The 23328-nt window shown below is 35.0% G+C and overlaps 1 protein-coding gene across 2 annotated transcripts in view; it reads right to left on the bottom strand.

The window, feature by feature from the left end:
- Window positions 1-23328, bottom strand: part of LOC113499858 (neuropeptides capa receptor-like) — a 73309-nt gene that overhangs the window by 48873 nt on the left and 1108 nt on the right. For both annotated transcript variants that reach the window (XM_026880432.1, XM_026880431.1), the window contains exon 2: window positions 2155-2245. In XM_026880432.1, the coding sequence (XP_026736233.1) occupies window positions 2155-2245 (91 nt within the window). The remainder of the gene's footprint in view (window positions 1-2154; window positions 2246-23328) is intronic.

Below are 23328 nucleotides of genomic sequence, written 5' to 3'. Positions count from 1 at the left end.
AATTTTCTCGACATTTGGCAAAATCGCAGTGAATATAATGCGATCGAATCAACTCAAAACTCAACTGAAAATAATAATCAAATCGTGAAACACAAAGTACCAACTGCTGCACCAACCGTATCAAATTTGATTTCCCTCTATCATTTGCGACATCTTCCCCGTAATTCGCAGCATATTTACCACCGGGATCGAATCAAATAATATCTGTCGCATAAAATATCACGAATCTTGAATTTGGCAAGGGGAAGCCTTAATTCGTCCGCGATGTAGGTATGCATTAAAGGAAGGAATCCTCTGGAGCCTTCTGAAGGCATCTCATCTAATTTGCGAGTCTTTCTGTAGGTTCGTGTGCCCTAATCTATTTATAAATGTATTAGGGAGGTCTCGGTAGAAAACATTAATGTCAGTTCAATGAGCGTCTACCTTATCCTCTTGATTGCCAGGAAACCACTTTCGGTTGTAATAGGGCTTGTTTTCTCTATTGGGAAAACTATTTGAATTATTTCAAATGTTTACATGAATAATCTTGTCAAGGATGTATTTCAATGTCGTTTTTCTTCCGACATTTGGATTTAAATGACAGACAGTTTGGCATTTGAGGACAATATCTGAGAGAATTTGAACACGGAGGTTAATCTTCGAAAGCTAAAACACAAACATTTTAACTAACTTTTGTGATTGTTTTACAAAACGTGCTGTACAAAAATACGGATAGCCAAGTGGCTCAACCACTTGGTTATCACGAGACGTGTCGAATGAATGTGACTTGAATGTTCGTAAAACCCCCGCGCAAAGAATAATTTCTTAAGTCCGTTATTAAAAAAAAACTTAACGTAGGCGATTTGTTGAATCAAAAACTATCCTAAGGTTTGTTTAAACGAATCTTATGTCCATCTTCGACGAAGTTTTCATCTATCCATGAAAGAGTATGTGTTCTAGGTTATCTAACCAGACATGCTACAATATTAATAACATATGTTACGTATCTTGTTAGAAGCCGAGGTGTTTTGAGTTCGTACTAATCCTGTGGCCTGTATGCAGCCACGCGTCTTTATTAACTGGTTCATGGAAACATTCAGGTTCCTGTGAGTGTGTAGTTCCCACAATGTTCAGGGTCGACAATAACTTAAGGTAAGCTCACTTGAGATAAGAGATTTTGTCTCAGTATCATTGGAAATAATATATAGACGCGCTCACTTGAAACTTTTTACTGGTTGCTCTACGATTGTCTGATATCTACAAGACCTACACGGTGACAAGACTAATGACGCAAAACTGCCAGATTTGTCTCCAATAGATTTTTTTTTTAATTTCCTGACACGACTATCCTGTGGTTTTGAAGCTTGTACGAGTATACTCGATGCACTTGCTTAAGGAAAGTAAACTATTGAGTTGTCGGTTCTTAACAAAGAGTATGATAATTTTGGAACCGCTCTGTAAGTAACTAAAGTTTATTTTCAGTCTGTATTAAGGCTCATAAAAATAAAATAATTAAATTTGCTGGTTACTTGTTTCCCTTACTCAAACTTTTCAGGTAATTTACTTTTTTATTAAGTGTACTGATAAGAGTGTAATTTGTAAGTTATGACTCCAAAGTTGAAGTTTGTGTTATCACTCAGTCAAGGATGCATTTGTTGAAACTAGGACAACTTAGTAAGAGGGAGGTTCACTGACTCGTGTTTGAAATATTGAACATGTGTTTTTTATCATAATTTTCCATTTACTTTACCATCGTATTGCAGTCTGTATACATTTTCCCGTACCCGCATGGTAAAAACAAAACCCTATTACAGACGACCTTACGTCTGTCCGTCTTTCTGTCCGTTCTTAATTTACCACACCATGTATCTCATGTGACGGGTAAACATTTGAAATTTTCTCACACGAAGAATGTTTGATATATTTGGTCTGACGGACATTATACTTGTTTACTTTTAAAGCCTTTTCATTTCGTCTCGTCACTTGTATAAGAACACAAGCACTTTCGAAAGTTTAAAACACGTCAACAGTGTGTAGCATAGGGTCTGCAGCTTACGTCAACTTTTCTACATTCCAGGACTATACGACTTACAGTATCATCATTATTTCGTATAGCAGTCGTAATCTAAGAGATGATATTAGTTAATTAGAGTTAGTATGTAGGTAAATACTCACGCTTCAGAGATAAGAGCTCTCAGCTTACAGAAGACGATGCCGAGGCTGTAGGGATACTGGTGCCAGCAGATCGACAGGTCGTTTGGAAGACCTGCAACAATAACAGGGAAAATATAGCACCTGAAACTGGGACACTTGCTATTGGAACATTGGAACTATATATATTATGGCCATGAAAATGTAGAGCCTTTGTCTATAACAAAGAGACGATTGGTTAATGTATATGCCCGCAGAGCGTAATGTGTTGCAGGTTTGATCCCCGCGGATAGGACAAGAATTTGTTTGATCTACGAAGGCATGAGAGATGAAACTATCTGCGACACAATTACTAAATTCTTTACCGAGGGAATCGTTTAATAAATGTTTTCAAGTTAGAGTTGTCATGAGCGCAAACGATTCGCTTTTTTAAGCTGGGTGTTGGGGGAATTGCAAAGTCAACTGGCAGCCGGTTTGGACGGAGGCGCGCATATTATGTTAGAGAACCACCAAGCTAAATGTGACTTAATCTTTACACCCAACCCTAACACCAGAATAACGTGCTAGAGTTTATAAAATAAGCTTCTCGCATGCATTCTTTGTAATGAAATTCTTAATTCTGTTATTCCTTTTCGCTGGCTTTCGTTATAAAGGACTTTTAATTAGTCTGTTTTTCATAATCGTACCGCCTTTTTGCCGAATACAACTCATGCGATCTTTTAAACGTTAATGTCGGAATGAGTTTGTTCTCGAGTCAAAAACACTTTTCTAAAGCGCTCTAAATGAAATTGAGAGTAGCGTTAATGATGCCTTTGCCTGAATCATGTATCTGAATCCCATAACAAAGGGCTTTAGCAACTTACTTTGGGTTCAGAACAATGTATGTGATGTTGTCCGCATTTATTTATTATTATTATACAGTTATAACTAAGTCATTTTCCTCTGTGTATCGTACTCTAATATGTACTCTGAATAAAGGTGTAGTATTTATTACTAGTTCGTCTCTGACAAGTAAAACATCATTTCGTCGAAATAACATCCATGAAAGCCCAAATTAATCTAGTCGAAGTTTTCCAAATTACATACCTTGATATTAAATTACAAGGGAGTGAGATCACAATATCTTTATAAACTACCTTTCATTTTCAAAGTTTCCTATTTCAATAGAATCTTATTACTTCAATACAAATTAAGGTTGTTACGAAACATCTAGACTGCCTGTGTACTTTGGAGAGATTTGATACTTTAATACAAAGGAAATAACCTTTTATTAATCTAATAAAACGTCGCTAAAGATTACCTTATTGTATGAGTTCAAACTTTAAACTCTCATCGTAAGACTGATATCACAAACTCTTCACAAACAGGCTGTTTTAAAAGTCTAACTTGACCTAGTAACACAATTTTTCGAAAAAAGATTTATCCTCCCGCCTTAATAAAATTTAAAAGCAGCTTACTGTTCCGGAATTTATCGTGGAGCAGAGAAGGGAAGAGACAATCAGGCTTCACCGCGCGAGCCACTATTAAGAGATGATGATCAACCTTACCCTGTGTATCGTGACAGATTGGAACGAGATTTATGATTTAACAGTAACCTTAAGGTTCATTATCCTACACTACACCTAAGTTAGAGGTTTAAATCATTTGTTAATTTTCAACAGCGGAGACGTAGTAGGTAATATTGTTCTCATTTTATCGACTAAATAAATAAATAAATAAATACTAGGCTCGCTACGTAGCGTAGTTCGACATCTTTCCGTAGTTCACCGTTGTAGGGTAGGCACTTCCCTCTACTTTCTCTTAATCCATGATTTAATATTGCGCACACTGGTACGGTACATACGCGGCGAGTTTATCTAATAAACTTAGAGTAATATATTGTACTAGTTTTAATAGTAGATAGCTGGATTATGCATGTTTATAAGGTTTGTTCTGTACCGGGTATCTACCTCCACGTCTTGAAGCATCGCTTTTACAACCATAAAAATATTACTTCGGCACGTGTTGGGGAAACCTCTGAGCATTATGGCTTAAAGAAATATATTCTGTAACTGTGTTGCTTGCAAATTACCGTCACGTAAAAATAAAGTCCGGGCACTCGTTTTACGAGTCGGTTTGAAATAATGCTGCTTGCAAACTGTATATATGTACATACAACGCTATTGTTATCATACACTTCATTTGTTTTCATTTATAAACTTATTAAAAGACCAAAAGAAATACGTGTAATAATATGTGTAAATTTTAACTGTTTTGCAATCACCGCTTAATAGTTATAGCTAAGTAACAAATAGCCTGAGGAATTGGTCTCCTTTTCCCCTTTCTCCACGTAAACCTCATAAAATATTCATATCATTCAGTGTGTTTAAACATAACAAACACGAAAGTAAATTCATATCACCATTAGTACCTACTAAACTATTTTCAAAAGTCTTTTACCTTGACATGAAACGGGGCAAAGCTGTAAGACCCGAGACTTACAGCAATGAATATTTAAAGCGATGCAATTGTGAGCCCTCCTTTGAACAGCAAAGTTCCATGCAACACAGTTACACAGGGATTTAAAGCCAGGATTAAGCGACAGTTTCTTTTAAAACTAGATACCTATTGAAATCTTTAGTGAAAGGAAATTGAAACGAGATTAATCCGCCATGTTTTAATAAAACAAGTGCTTTCCGTTAGAAGTTACTTATTGTGTTCTCTGCATTTATTAAACTGACTTGCTATTTTTTAATCAATAAAACTATTTCTAGAATGAATATAAAGAAATCTATGCAGCTGTGAGACACTACACGACCATTTAACTAATATTGTTCAATGTCTAAATGTCACCTTTTTACACCTGAGAGTGGCAGAGACAACATAATACCTGAAACTGGATTCAATTTCAATAAACTTATATTAGACTAAAAAAACTAACTCACTAAACTCAACTAAAACACTAAAAAGACAATATCTTTCAGTATTCGCTCATTACTGTCAAATAAAAGCTGGCAATATTACAATTAAAATAAGAAAAAGGCCAAATTAAAAAAAACATTCCGTCAAGAAAATCCAATTTAAAATAAGAATACCAAAAGGCGCGAGAAGAATTATGAAATTCTGTTTTTAAATATTGTAAGCGGCGCGTTCATAAGTAACATGTGCTCGTTCCACGCACGGTTACTTCAAGCCACGTTTAATATGGCTAGAACGACTCGGGATTTATTAAAAATCAAAAGAATTCCGCGACAACAGAGCTGCCGGGACCTGACGCGGAATACCTCACGTCTGCGGCTCTCTCTAACAAAGTAACATTCTAAATTGTTAGAATATTTTAATCGTATGAACTCCGTAAATGCTTTTTTTAATAACAAGGACTGGCATGTGTGGCTGGACACAATAATTAACTTTGTTATTGCAACACCGACGATATTAAACCTTTCATTCTATTTATAACGACCGGTGGATGTAATCACCGATTTAAAGGCAATCAGACCAAACGCTGGTGAATATTAAATCTGAGCTTAATGAGAACGTTTTCACACGTAATCTATACACTTGAATAAATTCGTATTTCGATACCATCGCTTAATTAAATCCTCATTTCAGATTCTGTTAGCGGTATGGCGGGAGAAGTGACAGTTCTGTTTGACAGTTCATTATTTGGCATGGCAACACGGTTTAGGAAGATGATATAAAAAAGATAAACGGTTTATTCAATTTTATATTTCCATTCTAAACACTGAAAAATTACTGGCTTTAAATATCCCAACGCTGGGTACAGCACTTTTCCCATTTGAACATTGATCGCCACAATTGATTCGAATATTTGCAATCCATTTACCCCCATGTCGTTTCAATGCTCCGATTAATATTATCAATAATATTTAGGAAAATAGATACTAGTAGTTGTAGCAGTGTACTTGCCTTCAATTGGTCCGAACCTTCAACCTGATGTATACAAATCGATTACAGAACCGGTAGACCACCGCAACAGGGGCATGGCAACCCTTGTTACTGGCTTAAAGCGAAATAGGTAAGCTGGTTTATTACGCTGAACTATTACATGTGTGTGAGGGTGTTACTATACAACCTGGGAGTTACAACCTCTATGGAATTGTGGAACAGAGACGTCGCTCTATACCGTGCAGTACGCCATCCCGCTTGCACTATCACCTAGCGTCTCTTTAAGAGTGGTTCCCTGTTTTCTACAAGCTGACTGGACTCAATATGTAATTTAATATTTTATGGCAGATAAACAGGCATTTTATGAGTACTGCTCATAGGTTACATTAGAGATTAGAGCTAATTTCACAAGTAATACACTAACGGTTATGAAAGTCAGTATACGAGTATGTGTGTGTGTGTGTGTCTGTGTGTATGTTTGTATAAGTTGGCAAAAGACAATATAATAAGAAAACTGATCAAGTGATTTTATTATTTGTTGTTATCATCGTCGAAATAGCACAGAAAAATACATCTATTCGTTTCTGAGATGTAGCCTGGTGACAGACGAACTGACAACTGTGGCGGGTTTCCACAAACATACAAGTATAAGACACCAGAATTCTAAATACACGTTCGTGTATCACACAAGACTTCTTATACTTGGGAATTGAACTCGCTATACATCGCGTACTTTGGACTCGGCCTGGTGGCCTTTACCACTAGGCTATCTATGCAGCCAAGGTGCATAAATATGTTACATCAAAGCTAAAACTCTCTGCGGTACTGAAACTATTCTGTTATGAACAACAACTCTCAATGAAAACTCCGTTCAGACCAACGCTCTACTACAGACAACTGTTTCTGAATCCAGTAATATTCACACGAAAACACAGCGTAAAGTATTACATTGTAAGATAAATGGGTTCTTAGCGTAATCCTACGGGGGAACAGCACGGTAACTGTTATTGAGGTGTATCCATATAACGCTGTTTTGTTTCGAATACGATACGTAACCAGTATTATACCAAGCTTTTGTTATCTTATGGGGTAACAACATCTTAGTAATGGCATCTTAAAGCCGTTGAGGAAACACACTTATTATCAAATCTTTAAGTAAGACTTTTGCTTTTGTTGGAGCGAGATAGCTATACGCAATGTAGAACGCTGTCCCTATCTTACAACGACATTTTTCCGTTGTTGAATCATGGTACAGGCATTTGATTCCGTAAAACATCAAATGAAGTAGTAACGACTGTTTATTGTGTGTAATTGAATATACTGAATAAAATACTTATTTATTATAGCTATTAAACCGGGAGATATACGTTAGCTTATATATAAAACACGAAATGACTTCAGGCCGGAGATGTCGGTGATTATTCTGTTGTTCATGTACTGAACCAATATTACATTTTGTTAGGGTCGGCTTCCAGTCTTATCATTTGCACTGTGATACCGTATTTAGATATTTACTAGATATATAATTAGTACTACGTACCAACCAGATAATACCAAAGATGACATACGACTGGGCACAGGCCTGCTCCCATACAGGGAAGCTTGGGTAATTTAATTGATCACTGCTCTAGATCAACGGGGATTGGCGGTTTCATGTTGCAATATTTGAAATTAAGGTTTGCCCACAATGTTTTTTTTTTCCTTTATTGAGAAAATGCACATATCTTTGGAAACGCCATATTTGTTTTTCTATCGGGGGTTTTGATAGACACACTTATAACTACTGCCTAAAATAGCAGTATTTTATAAAAAAACATACGTCTTTAAAAGGGGTAAGCAGATAACCTTTTCGTCTGGTCGCGTTCGCAAAGTTGCGAAAAACAAAAGACTGTATTTAAATTATTTCTAGAGAATTCTAATTATTTCTGAGTACTTACAAATTAAGACTTTTAGAGACTTTTGAAGTTATATCTCATTATGTTGGTAGAATGGTAGAATGGTAGAATAGTAGAATATGTGATAAATATTACATGCGCATCAAATATGCAGGGAGCATCAAACGTCTCAGTCAAACGGCTGAACTATCTTTGTTTTATGGAGCGATCATAAAAATAAAGTTATGCAGAGTTCTTTGTGCAGTAAAGGGGTGGATAGAGATTTATTGTATGTGCACTTTAAAAGCGCTGAAATACAAGACTCTATTTTTGCATTAGGATTTATTTTGTTCACGAACATAACCTTTAGACGGCTTTTTAAATCTGTAGTGGATTTAAATAGGTAGATGACATGTCTATACTAATATTTAAAGCTGAAGAGTTTGTTTTTTTGAACGCGCTAATCTCAGGAACTACTGGTCCAAATTGAAAAAATCTTTTTGTGTTGAATAGACCATTCATCGAGAAAGGTTATAGGCTATAAACCATCACGCTGCGACTAATAGGAGCGAAGATACAATGGAAAATGTGGAAAAATAGGGCAGGTATAAATCATAACTTATATCTTCTACCCACGCGGACGAAGTCGCGGGCAACAGCTAGTATACAATATGTTTGTAAAAGTTTATGTGCTATGAAAGTGGTCGTTGTGAACATTATCTGTTTAAAAGTCATCATTCATCTCCTACAATGTATCTGTCTGTAATTTATGTCCAGACCTCACCTCACACTACGTCATGGGGGTGCAGTCGTAATACAATTTCCTTGAGCTTTATTAACGGCTATAAAAACTTGTTCGCTGTCCACTGCCGTTTAATATCCGCCCCCGCTGCCCTGTTATGCGGTCACGGCGAGATGTAACGTGAAGTTATATTTCATTGTAGAGTCGTCAAAGAACCCATACATAATTATGTAGGTTTACATTATCCGGCTAATCAAATGTGTATTATTTTTTTTAAAGTTCGTGAATCGAAAGCGCTTCTCATGCAGCTTCACCTCTTTGTTGCCTCCTTTGCCTTTAAATGATTGTAAACTTTCTGCTTGCACATATAAGATTCAAAATCATTTGTAATGCAAAGACGCTGCAGACCGCTGGTCTAACTATAATGTGAAAGAATATTTGGCTTTGAACTCTCTCATTACACTAAAGGTTTTAAAAATGAGACAACATTCTACGCTTAACATAACTGAAGGCTTACCGTTACTTCCTTAACCATTAAAGTAGGATATTATAAATGTGACGTGTCTGTCTATGACATCATAGCTCGCAAACGCATTGAGCAATTTTAATTTAATTCACTTTTTATTCACGGTGAGTTCTGTTCGTTCGTAAACATGTTCTATCACAAACCGTTGAACCATTTAAAAGTTGGGGTTGTAAGGAAGAATGTCAGAATATATATTAATGCAGTTGTGGAAGTAAGACGGCGCTCTACACTGAGCATAACTATGTCTCCCTTCTTAAAGAGTTCGTAGTTTCGGTCTTCTGCAGTAACCTTATCAATAGCTTATCTAATACTCGCACACATATCTTTGTCCACAGTTGAAAATCTAATATCACCAGACTATATTTGTTTAATATCGGCACGCTTGTTTGTATTCCGCCGGCGTATCTATTTGAATAAAACCTATTACTCTGTAAGATACACAAAATAAGGTAAATAAAGGGTCTGATCAATAAATAAACTCCACACGTGGGTACTAATAAATCAAGAGTTTATTGTCTATGGTACAAAGAGGAGAAAATAAATATATGTGGAGCCACACGCTGTTGGATGAAAAATAAGTTAGCGGTGGTTTTTGGGGTTCTATAGTCGTATGGCAAAAACTCAGCCCTTTTACTTAGGCATCGCTGTATCTCCGTCTGCCTATCCATATGTCTGCCACCAGACGGTATCTCATAAACTGTAATAGATGGACAGGTTTTTAAACCTGAATTTATTGGATGACATGATTTTGTGAATACATAGCATTATAGCATTTTAACCTTCTTGTACGGAACTCTCCGTGTCGCGAGTCCGATTAGCTCTTGTTTTTTTTTATTGCCAACTATCTGTAACTATTAGCTGCATCATGCTCGAAAGGGATAAAGTTCATCATTAAATATTGCTAATGTTGGAGCTTAATAAAGAAGGGAAAAACAAAAAGAATGTGTCTGAACATTATAAAGTAGTACATTTTATGATGTCCAATATATTCAACCAAAGTTTCACTCGCCCTCGACGTAAATGGTTATAATATTCAACATTGTCGTATTAGTTATCTATAATGACTAAAAAATACATTAATACCTCTTAGAGCCAAATGTTGCCACCTACAGTAAATATTTTTTCCAAAATACAATTTTGTTTTTATATCTTAAATCTTAACAACGTCTCTCCTCAGCTCAGCACACTTTAATCTAAAAACTTTTTGTTTCATTTCATGTCATTATAAAAACTACAAAATAACTAAGGTCAGTCTGGGACGGTGACTAACATTTTTTTAAGGCTCATGAACAAATGATTTTAAGCTTTATTTTTTACTGTAATACACCTATTTTTCAATAGTGAATTCTTTGCTAATCGCTTTGCTATTGTGTGATCTACGGTAATGGACTATTGTGGTTTCTGGAGTGGGTCCGGCCGTGGGTTGAATTCAATTCAATAGAAGCCTTTGATATTTATTGAAAACTGGATCTGCAATTCTAAATTGATAAAGTAGATTTATAAACCGAATTACATGGTTTCAATGGAATATTTTAAAATAATCTCCACATTCATTGAAAACATTTTTAATTGCAGATATAATTTCCACCTTTTTAAATGTCACCCCATTCAAATTTTATCAAAATTTCCCGGTTCAGCTGTTTTCACAATTGTTAATTTCAGGGTTAAAGCAATTCAGCCTGAAGGATTTCAGCCTGCTAGGTTTTCGGGAAGTACCTCAAAATTGAGTTGCAAAAATCCAAACGGAAAAAAATACAAGCAAAGAAGAAAGTGAGTGTATAAAAATGTAGGAAATATAATTTATTTATTGAATACAAAGTCACACCTGTACACTTCACAACCTTAATATGTGGTAAGCTTCCGAATATTATTATTTGTTACTGAGTAGCCTTCAATGCAAACTTTGACCAAAACAAACACGCATTCCAAACAACAGCTATTGTTTCAAATTCCGAAGCTTATTTGAAAACGGACTATTTTGAAACGGACAGTAACAGCCGCTGGTTTTGAGAAGAAACTTTTGTTCCGGGATTAAAACCTTTATGCTGCGGACCTCAAACAAGCTTTTGTGTGGCAATCAAGCGACAGAGGGCAGACAAGGGACACATTCGAGGGATATTCTTGATCTGATTTATTATGCATAGTCTGAAAGTGATCTACCATTGTACAGATACACAAAAGATCTCACTGTACTCCATGATTCTAATTTTAAAACAAACAGTGAGGTTTTGCGGGTCTTAGTACAAGCTAGTATGTAGAACGAGGCCTCACTTTAAATTCAAAGTTTGCTTACTTAATTAAAATAATTGGCTCAGCAACTACGTGATAGGCCTTCTAAGAAATTCATTTAACATTATGTTAGTCAAAGTCGTAAAACGTGTTTTAAGAATATTGTGGTTTATTTTAAAAATGAGAGTTAAAACATCAAAAATATTGTCAACTCTAAACGTAATATTTCCGACGTCTTATTATTCAATTAAAAAATATTTCTTAGTTGCACTTAAGAAGACAAACGATTGACTTCACTTAAACGAAACTGTTGTAAATGGCTTTAGGCTATTAGATCCAGCTCTAGACTTGCTCGACATTACAACCTAAGTTAATCAAATTTAAGTAATTACCGCGAAAACCTTACTTAAATCACGTTGACACTGAGTGCACGGCAGGGATGCCTCAAGGTTACGTTCTCGGGCCATTAAAAGAATTAAAACTTATAGATAATTTCCCTTTTGGGATACATTTGTGAAGAAAGGTGATTAGTTATTAACAGTAATTTTACGAAGTTGCTAGTTTTCATGTGATTTTCATAACTTTAGTTTTTGCAAAACTTTTTTCGCATTTGGGACATTGGTAATGGTTAATAGGCATAATTAAGGAGTAGAAAAAAAGCTATTTAGAACACCAATTTATAGTATCAAAGGCCTTACATTGCCCGACAATTTGACATATGTGTCCACAACTTACCAAGTTGATAGCCAAGACAACCCCTTTAACTAAATATAATATATTTAAACCACACTGTTAAGCACATCATAATATAGTTCCTCCCACTGTCACTTTACTATACTTTTATATCATCTTACATTTTATAGACGACTGACAAATAAAATAACGCACTCGCCTATAAACCGAATTTTACTGCTAAACAAAACCAATAATATTAACGATTAAAATAATTTCCTTTTTTTTACAAAAATGACTCTCGTTGCGAGTGATTAAATGCTTGCATCTCGCTGGGTTTTAGAAACGTTCAAGTCACAAGCACAAAAACACACAGACTTAGAACACAAATGCTTGTCTTGAACACAAACCCGTGACACGACGCTCAAATTGCGTTTGATGTGTTCATGGACCTTCACCACTAAACTTTCCGTGACGTTTTAGAGATTAAAGTCATCGGGTCTAAACCTTTCGGTGTTACAAATCTCAAACATCAGAAGTCACATATTCCTGATTTGATCAAACTGCCACCACACATTAGTCTCGCTCATCAGCTAGCGCCAGAATAGCGTTTGTAACTGAATTAAAACATAGCTGTACAATCCCGGAAACTTTGCTAACTACTGAGCTGTTTGATAATAGTATTTAATCTTACACGTGGATGGGGCTGCCAGCTTGATACTGTAAAGTCGGATAGACCGATAGTTCATTTATTTTGTTGGACATTTTGTAAAAAATATAGAGAGAGTTATTTTGAAATTAAAAGAAATTACGACTATTCTTTAAAATAAAAATTAATGAATTTTAGTTCAATAAAGATATATTAATTGGCATGCTTTGGGTGGATACCCATGCATGGATATGCATTACCAAAAAAATATGACATATCACGTTATGTTTGATTTCTCAAGCTATAATATTTTACAAGACAAATAATCCAATAACCAGATTCTATCCGTGTTCATCGGAACGCCTGGTAACACTACACTTAGACCACGCTTCCCGGTGCCCATTACAAAAAACAGGGAAATAACTAGCGTGTGTCATGTTCCACCAACTTTGTGATACAAATAATAAATGTGCTAGAACTCGCACTAATAGGGTTAGTATTTAGTTTGTGTAGTAATGATCTCAAGTCTTACTCTGTTCGTGTATAGTTTGGCAACAAAAGTTAATAAACAGATTGAGATTTACCAAATTTCCTGACACCGTAAATTAATATGGCTGTAATGCCAACTCTGAGCGTAGTATTAGTTTCAAATTATAACTGACATCACAACGTTTTCCTTCGCAATCACTACATAGTATAAAATATAATGTAATACCTTTGAATGCTTAAATCTTTAAATTACTCGATTGATTTTGATGCGATTTAATTATTAAATTGAAGGAGCAGGGAAACAGTCATTTTCAGAGGTTACAAATGTATCTACTATTTTGTGACGCTTTCATTGCAAACGCTGGGTTCACCCTACGAGATACATCAAAATAATGTGTAGAACAATATTGTACAACATAAAAAGATCTACAAAATATTCGCGTAGCATACATCTACCAGAACCTTTTTTTTGGTTATAAATATTATTCCAAAATAACACTTCTTTGCGAAGCTGTTTTTGTTGAGATGGTATTATAATACTCCTTATTGAAATAAAGAACGTTAAGACATTCTGTAGTGTACAGCATTGCTCCCGTGCGAAGCCGGGGCAGGTCGCTAGTTTAGTATAAAAATATAAAAGCTATCAATTACTGTAATTGTATTTGTTTTAATTTTTATAATATATAACGTTTTATGGCCCACAAACGTTGGCCCCAACTAATAAATCAAAAGAGTCGATGTTATGGGACAAATTTGTCTAATAAAATAACAAAGCATCGCTCATGAAAGCTAGCTTTTAATTAAATTGAACGTAATAAAGAATATATATGGGCTCTTATTTATTTTTATACATTTCATTAACTTAAGCTCGTAGTGAAAGCAATTATTTATTACAAGAACATCTATTGTTACTGTAATTAAATATGTCTATTTAATAACTTATTAATGAAATTAAATTGTTTAAGTGGCACAACAAAAGATGATGTAAAAATACATTCACTTCTACGCGTATTTTGTTGTAATACCAACCGCTTTACTGCCCTGAAAGCCTCTTTGATGTAACCAGAGTTGTCTTTGGCCCCTTGTTGCCCTAAATAAACCGAATTGATTTCGACTTTGACGCAGGCAGTACAGGAACAGGCCGATATAAAATGGTAAGTAAAGGGATGATTCTATAAATCAAACAACACAAAGCCAGATTTACGACTGTTGGATTCTTCTGAAAGTTCGACCATTTATTATTTTTTCTCTGATTTCAGTTCTTTATTAATGAAATATGGCTGCCAATAGATTGCTGAAGTATTTTTATTTGAGGAATGACCTTAAATCGTCTGTTTTACAACCAGCATTAAAGAATAATATTGTATGTACCTCTTTATGGGTACTTACTATTTTTATACACAGTTTCTGAATTAATATTTGATAAGTAGTAGTATCTCGGTTGTTTTTACTTTAGTTTAGCCCACTATTTCTTTTTACGTAAAAGGTGATGTTACGAATAAATAATATATTGCCCACTCGGGTGGTTTCAATAGGGATAAAAAGAATAAATAATACATTCGAAGTCTAGAAGTTTCTAAAGTAAAAAAAAACTGGACCCTAAAACGATTCATAAAACAACCTTATTTTCTTATCTCTACAAAAAAATAATATGAAAGATTAATGTCTACTCCTTACCGTTGGTTCTAGTTGAAATATTCTGCTTGAAAAGTATCATTTTCGTCGACAGACACTATCATTGTGAAAATAAAAAATATATAATAAGTCGCCCGTTTTCTCTCGAACTCTTTCAAAATACCAGTCTATAAAAGTTCAGGTTAGTTTTTCTAGTTACATTTTTACTTCAAATGTTTTTACATTCAATTTTTGCCCCAAACGAAACCTTTAAAAATACGACTAACTGTTCCTATGAGCAACTAGGAATAGTTTATTCATGCGTCATATTTCATTAAATTTAGTTCAGTAGTTTAGCAGCCGGGTAACAAACACCCATCAAACTCCACTCACAAACTCCGCTCATATTAAAGTAGCTAAGCATTTAATATTAATCTCATTCAACTATGTCAAAGCTTATTAAAAGCACAGATTTCATTATGGACATGCCTCCCAAGTGAAAATATTTAAGTAGTTTCAACTTTACGTTGGACACACTCAGCTTTTTTAATCTTCTGAATAGTCTTTGCAATAACGTATATAAAATTATGGCTAGTGGTTTTGTCTGTAACTCTTTCTTAGGACTTTGCTAAACAGATCATCATATAATATTCTTAGAGGTATTCGAAGTACATTGAAGACTCTTTGCAAGACTTCAAAACCATAAGATTATACTTTTCAGCGATAACCAACATCCACCCAGACGAAGTCGCGGGCTACTGCTAGTAAACCATAAAACTATAAAAAGACCTACAATAACACAATAATTCTTCATTGATTAAATGTTGATAATTGTTTTTTAGCCTATAGTGCTATTGATAGGCCTCCTCCCTCCTCCCTCAAATCTATCCCAGATTGATGTGACTACAGGTATGAACATACATTGAAAAAATACGAATAAACTATTGCCTTTTCAAAACTATAAAAGACCATATCACACAACAAAAGGATATTCAGAAAATCGAACTCGAAAAAAGAAACAACTTCTTGAATTCCGAGGAAAAATTATTAGTTTCCCACAAAAGTATATTAATATAAGTTTCCCGCAGCTAGTCCTCAACAGACGCACATTCTATTGTGTAGAGATTATTGTTCAACATTCAGGAATGGAGGAATGGTGAAGGGGTCCTTTGTGAATGTCTAAGATACCTGCGACAGGCATTTGTTATCTTGGTCAAGATTTGCCTGTTCCAAGAATAAAAGACTCGTGGATAATGATTTATGGGTTTCTAAACACAAACGGATCAAAAATTAGAGTTTTGCTATTGTTAATTATGTGAGTGTGATATGTATTAATCACAAGGGTAGTCGGGCACTCCCGATAAATACGCGTGAGTAAACCATTGCATCATTTAATAATGAATCAGTCGCACGATAGTTTTTATTTTACAGTTAATTTCAATGCTTTAAGGTCCGATGTAAATGTGCAGCAATCCATCAGACTGGCACTGATTAATTATTTTGAAAAATAAAACCGGTCTAATTAGCTAAACAAACAAATCGGCTTGGTAACAAAAAATGTTGTTAGCCAGTCTCAAATCTACTTGACAGCCATCAACTAACCAAAACAACTTTTGTTTAATCCCGGTCCCCCTTCATTCTTTATTATATCGGTAACAGAAATACATCATCTGTTTGTTGTCAAATTTCACGTCTAGCTATCACGATTTATGAAATACAGTCCGGTGATGCACGGACAGACAATCAGTCGGTCATTATCAAAAGAGTTCATTACCCTATGGGTACGTTTTCCCACGTTTTTATACACTCACTTTCTTGTTTGTATGTTTGTTTGTCGTTCCGGTTGGAATTTCGTAACTCAATTTTGATACACTTTCCGATAAACTAGCAGGCTGAAATTTCAGGGTAGCTTCAAACCCGATGGCAATGAAATCTACAACTATAAAAAATGGCTGTACCGATTTTGATAAAATTTTAATGTAGTGTCATTTAAAAACATGGGTATTTAGATTTTTTAAATCTATTTATTTTTATATGCTAGCTAACTTCATATCATGTAAAACCGCTCCACCCACAACTCGTAGTATGTAGATAGTTACATAATCTCATCAAAGGCTAATTACTGTTGCTCCTCAATAGCTCACTTCACTTCATTCTACTCCAGTTCACCAACTACAGTTAAAACCAAAGGTTCCTCATAACGTTAACGTTTCCCTACTGGCAATCAAGGCATTCACGCGGGTAAACTCTCTCGCTACAAATAATTAAAGCGATCATTATTAATTAGCATCACTAGCTTTTGCCCGCGGCTTCGCTTCAATGGATGTCTCTTGTCGAGCCATAGCATGTTAATCTATTTATTTTAAACTCCAGCTTTATACAAAATTTCCTTTTAATCGACTGAGGATTATGTTTTGAAAGACTAACAAACAGACTCCCTTTCGCATTTATAATAACAGAGACTAAAACTTACACACACAGTTTTAACCGAGTATTTAACCTAGTGAGAGTCAGAGTTGCTTTTTGCCATTGCTCATCTGCTATATTATTTAAAACGACTTCACTGTAACCGTCACTTATATATATTTAGCACTGACTGCCTGGCAGATAAATTGCAAAATTTGCCATTTTTTGTTTGAAAACAACTGTCAAGAAATTTAACGGGAACTTATGTGGCGGTGATGAAACAGGCCTTTAAAGTAATAAAAAGGTATTAAAACTGATTGACATTAACTTCTTCAATTACAATAGTAATTTCCCTTTTTATTTTTGGATTAGTCTCGACAAATTGTCTGTCATGATGTTAAAATCACAGGACTTAAATATTTATAGAGGTGGGTGTCGTAAGCTCCGGCTGTCGTTCAAAACCGCGGGTAATGGATGGATCTGCGAGTTAATCCTGCGGCTTGTTTGTAATGTCTCACTGTCTCATCCTTCTTTGTGAGTCTGGGAGCCGAGTTAAGAACGCTAGTGTTACAGAAAATGAAGGAAAACGCTCCTTATTTAACTTAAATTATTTTAGGAAACATAACTCGAGTGGCGTACGCACCGAATTCAACCGGTGTCGCTAGCTTTGAGGTCCCGGGTTCGATCTCCGGTCGGGTCAATGTAAAAAATCACATTTCTACATTGTCTCGGGCCTGGGTGTTTGTGGTACCTTCGTTGTATCTGAATTCCATAACACAAGTGCTTTAGCAAGTTACTTTGGGTTCAGAACAACTTATGTGATGTTGCCCGCATTTTTTTTACAATACTATAAATAATGCGTAATGGACACAAAAATGATTGTATGGATAGCCGATTGGCTAAGGTGTCGCGGGTTCTATCTCTGTGTAGTACAAGCATTTGTGTGATCCATGATTGCTTGTTCTGAGTCTGGGTGTCTTTGTACTTGTGACTTCAATGTTTATGAAACCCTCCGTGACACTAGGATTAAATTCCTTACTACGGGAAACGCTTTTATGAGAAGAAAGAGGTGAAAAATCGGTATCAGGAAGAATAAATAATAATAATGTGAACGCGGATATGCCTGTTGAGTCGAGATAATTAGCTCCCCCAACAACTTGTCAATATTATGATAAACATTATTGTCGCCAATTAGGACTGATACACGACATAACAAGCGTGTCCTGAGGGCCTACTGACATCTTCAATAGTAAGAGTGTTGCAATTATGGAAGAGAAACAAATGACCATCAACTTGTGAGGTGATAGTCATCATGGTATCTGTACCAGGCATCAAAAATCATCGTAGATCACAAGGGAAAAAATCGTTTTGAAAAACGTTAAATCCTACGTTTGTAAATGTCAACCATTCACGTTTTATCAAAATCGGTCTCACCGTTTATATAGTTGTAAATTACATTGTCATCGGGTTTGAAGAACCCTGACAATTTCAGCCTGCTGGGTTATCGAGGAGTGCCTTTTACAAAATTCCAACCGTAACGACAAACAAATAAACGAATAAAGTGAGTGTATAAAAACGTGGGAAAACCGTGGTAATAAAGTTACTTGCATGACGAAGAATTTCATTTTTTATCACAATATTGCTGTCTCTTTTCCTTCGTTCAAGAAAAAACCTATGCACACATGAATGTCCTAAGATCATGATTATTACAAGTGCTGTCACGAAGCTCCATTCCTTCTCCGTATCGGAGAGATCCCTAGATAGATATTTATAGCCCAGTTTGATTATATGTAAACCAAATGATGACCAGATAAAGCAGAAGCATTCTCAAACAATAAATTCCCTCTATAAATAGATTATTCAAAGCTTTGTGTTTAACTGAAGTCATATCATAACAATCCAGCCACGACTTAGCAAGTACAGTAGACCACACAACTTTATACAAAACTCTTGCTAAAATCGACCTTAACGCTTTGGAATAAGAGTGCTCTTTATAGCTGTATATGAAATCTTTGCTTCACACTGTACATACAAACAAACAGTATTGTTCGTAAATTAGAACTTAGAACAGTTAGGAGGAAATCTAGTTAGATATTAGACCTAGATCCAGACTCATTGGGAAAGTCTAAACCTCAAGAGACTTAAGTCTGGACAAATTGTGTTAGCCGGCGACTTTGTATACAATATTGGGCAATCAGGTTTTATTTAGTAAAATAAATGTAGAAATTAGGTTTGTTGCGTTCAGTTGCAATAATGTAAACTTCAAAAATAATCTACATCTATACTAATATATAACGCTGAAGAGTTTGTTTGTTTGTTTGTAGATTAGCGCGTTTGAACGCGCTAATTTCAGGAACTACTGGGCCAAATTGATTTTTCTTTTGTGTTGAGTAGACCATTCATCGAGGAAGGCTTTAGGCTATAAACCATCACGCTGCGACTAATAGGAGCGAGTATACAATGGAAAATGTGAATAAAACAGGGCACTTATAAAACATAACTTATATCTCCTACCTACTGGGACGAAGTCGCGGGCAACAGCTAGTTATTAATAAATATGTTAAAACTACTTCTTTGTAAAAGAGTCACTTTAAGTTACCACGTGTTTTAACAGTGAATCTATTATTTTATGTTAGACTGGCGTCAATCAGTTTATTTAAAAAACTAAAAAATCTCCGTGTAAATGTTCAAAGAATTTTACAACAACTACTACATCTTCATAATTCTATCAAGAATTCACCTGAATTCTACAATCGAAACAACAAAAGCCTTCATTTAAAAACCAAACGATATTATCGAGTTACATTCTTCGTCCTTTTCTCTCTTTACAAGAAACGCATATGAAAGAAAAAGACGAGGTTATAACTCGGTAATTGACTATTGAAACAAGACAATCATTGGTTTCTCATAAATCATGTTTGCTTGTCAAGACTTTAATAAAGTTTTTAAAACGCGGACTCACCTGCAAGCTGTGGACCATGAGGCAGTTTGGTAACTTCATAACTTACTATGCATAAGTTTATGTAAAAATATAGTTCGGTTTAAGTGTGTTTTAGATTATCATTTCTTACTAGGGCAAAATAAATAAAAATGTATAAATGTAAATGGGCATATTGTTCTAGGTTTTCTCGGACAAAGTTTAACAATTGTTGACAACAACGTAATTGTCACAATTTGTACTATGCGTTCAGTATCTTGTAACAGTAACTGCAGAAATTGATTATTACCTTGATTGTGCTGTAGTATTAAAAACGCATCACAATCCGTATGCGCCAAATTGTTTTCGAATTCATTTACCATAAACCGTAAATTCATCGCGAATTAAACCTGGCACCAAGTTTTACACTGACTAAACGAAAAGACGAAGAAGATTTCAATTGTGTATGTTTTTTTGAACTTGTATTTAGAAAAAAGAAAAGTATGTGTCCAGTAATTAAATTTCTTATTCAAATAATCACCGTAATGGTTTTCCCTTTACTTCTACCCTGTTATCTTTTTATTTGTTGAGCGCACGTGACGATGCCTTGACGTTCATATCTGTCACAGATTTGACGATAACTGTCCCTATAAACATAAACATTATGTTTTATGTAGGTGAGGCATGTGTGGGACATGTTTATTTAGAAAGCGTCGTTAAAACATAGCCATATATTTAATACTTCTTCAATGCCTGGATAGTCAAATTTGTGATTTCTAGTAACAGCATAAAAGTATCATCAGCCGAACAAAATGAGCATGTGCGGTACTTGTGCCAAATATGTATTTTTTTTCAGGATCGTCTTTTTTCTGGTACATATTTGTTCAACTCTAAAGGCAAGCCTGAGGATCAGCGCCCGTGCCAAAATGAATGCGGCGTCAGCACTGAACGGTAAGTGCAAGCGCTACCTATAACTAAATATATATTGATCCTTCAGAAACGACGAAATACTTAAGCCTTAAAGCAACACCTTTAAAGTGACCATAGGTACGTAATGGCATTTATAACAATCATCACGTATTTTAGTAAGTAAAAACTCTCTTTTGATATATCACCACAAGATTCGAACCCTCATTTGTACGATATTGGATATTACGTCTGCAATCCTGAAACTGTGATGTCTTAGTGCCTACTTCAAACTATCGGATATCCCAAATAAATAGGTTTCTGAAACTCTTGTATCGGTTATAGTCCAATCTCGAGGCTACAGTTGTATTCGCTGCTAAGCCAATATCGTACTTAAATCATAAATGGGAAAGCATATGATTATGTATGTTTGTTCCCTCTTCACGTCCGAACGGCAGGACCAATTGCGATAAAAAAATATGGATGTTGCTCACACCTTGGCTTTCTTCAGATTTCGTAAAAGGAGGGTAATGATTTGAAGCTCTATAAGACATTGCATCGACAAAGCCGCGAGCGATAGCTAGTACGATATAACAAAACTAAATACCTATTAGCTTCTAATTGTAACTTAATTATTAATGTTACGCACACTATTATCTGCTAACGTCAACCGCTCGTCTTATCGCGTGTCTACTGGCAAAATGTTCTAAAGAAAGATGCAGTACATATTATGTTTATCTTACATCTATCTATACTAATAAATAAAGCTGAAGAGTTTGTTTGTTTGTTTGTTTTAACGCGCTAATCTCAGGAAATACTGGTCCAAAATGAAAAAATCTTTTTGTGTCGAATAGACCATTCATCGAGGAAGGCTTTAGGCTATAAACCATCACGCTGCGACTAATAGGAGCGAAGATACAATGGAAAATGTGAAAAAAACAGGGCAGGTATAAATCATAACTTATGTATTCTACCCACGGGGACGAAGTCGCGGGCAACAGCTAGTAAACTATAAAATGTAACTGTAACCAAAAACAATCAAAGCATCTTCCTGTTTATATGAACCCCGGGATCGTTTGTCAACACGTCCCTAGAGACCCTATTCAACTCGGATTTCCCCTATTATGGATTCAACTATCAATAACAATAGTTCGTCGGTAACACAAACAGACGAACAGCCACATCTATTGCCGGGATGATCCAATTAGCATCACTAATTGGTTAAGCTATAGTCAACAGCGGACCTATACACTTTGATTATCGGAAAAATCTTGAGAGTTCCGTTTGAAATGGGTTCTATCAAAGGCTATTTAAATGGAGGGAGTGATTTTTTAACAGCAATTATTATGAAAGTTTTCAGTCTGTTCGTTTGTCACGATTAAAAAATTAATTGGCTCACCCGATTTTGTTAAAAAAAATTGCAAGGATACCTTGAACACCAATTGGCATTAAACGTATAACATTAACTTAACCATGTCTTTTAACAACTCTAAAACCTAGCTGGTGTGATTTTTTTTTATAGCCGTATTTAACGTAAATTATTGCGCAATTTATATTTTTTAAGTAATATATAAATAACTAGCTGTTTAGTCGCGACTTTGTCCGCGTGGTTAGGAAATAAAACACTTTCTCGTAATAAATCGTTTATTACGCTTATCTGTTAATCCAGGGTGTCAGCTAACTCCATACCAAATTTCATTAAAATCGGTTCAGCCGTTTTCACGTGAAGAAGTAACAAATATACACACTCACAAACTTTCGCCTTTATAATATTAGTGGGATAAAATTCAAAGACTTAGTCACGAATTCAACACGAGGGAAAGCCTCATAAGTCCAGTGAAGGTCTGCCTACATAAAGCGAATATTCATATAAATTATTCCCAACTTTGAACAAACATTAAAACAACATTGTTTTGAAAGTATCCTTTTACTTTGAGGCACTAGACAGAGTTTCCCAGTTCTGTACAATAATATTCCTCAAGCTAGTTCCCGATTGTTTAGCTTTTCACTGAGTTGAAATTAAATAGATTATTATATGTGGATAGAGAAAACATAAGATTTAATTAATATATTTTTCCTTTAATATTCTGAATATGATCGTGATTTAACTACTTAGTCAAAAAAATAATTCTAAAAGTTCACATTTAAGTGATTTGACAATTTTTATTAATAAAAAAAATGTTTTCAAAACTGGATGTTAAGTACATATAATTTTTTCCCCGAAATTTTCATATGGTAAACTGCCTTTAGTGACTCTATATTTCTACTTTGAACTCAAAAATACTG

Source organism: Trichoplusia ni, chromosome 13 (assembly GCF_003590095.1).
Source record: "Trichoplusia ni isolate ovarian cell line Hi5 chromosome 13, tn1, whole genome shotgun sequence".
Classification (NCBI taxonomy): domain Eukaryota; kingdom Metazoa; phylum Arthropoda; class Insecta; order Lepidoptera; family Noctuidae; genus Trichoplusia; species Trichoplusia ni.
Note: the sequence above shows the minus strand (reverse complement) of the source record. Positions and strands in the feature narration are given on the sequence as shown.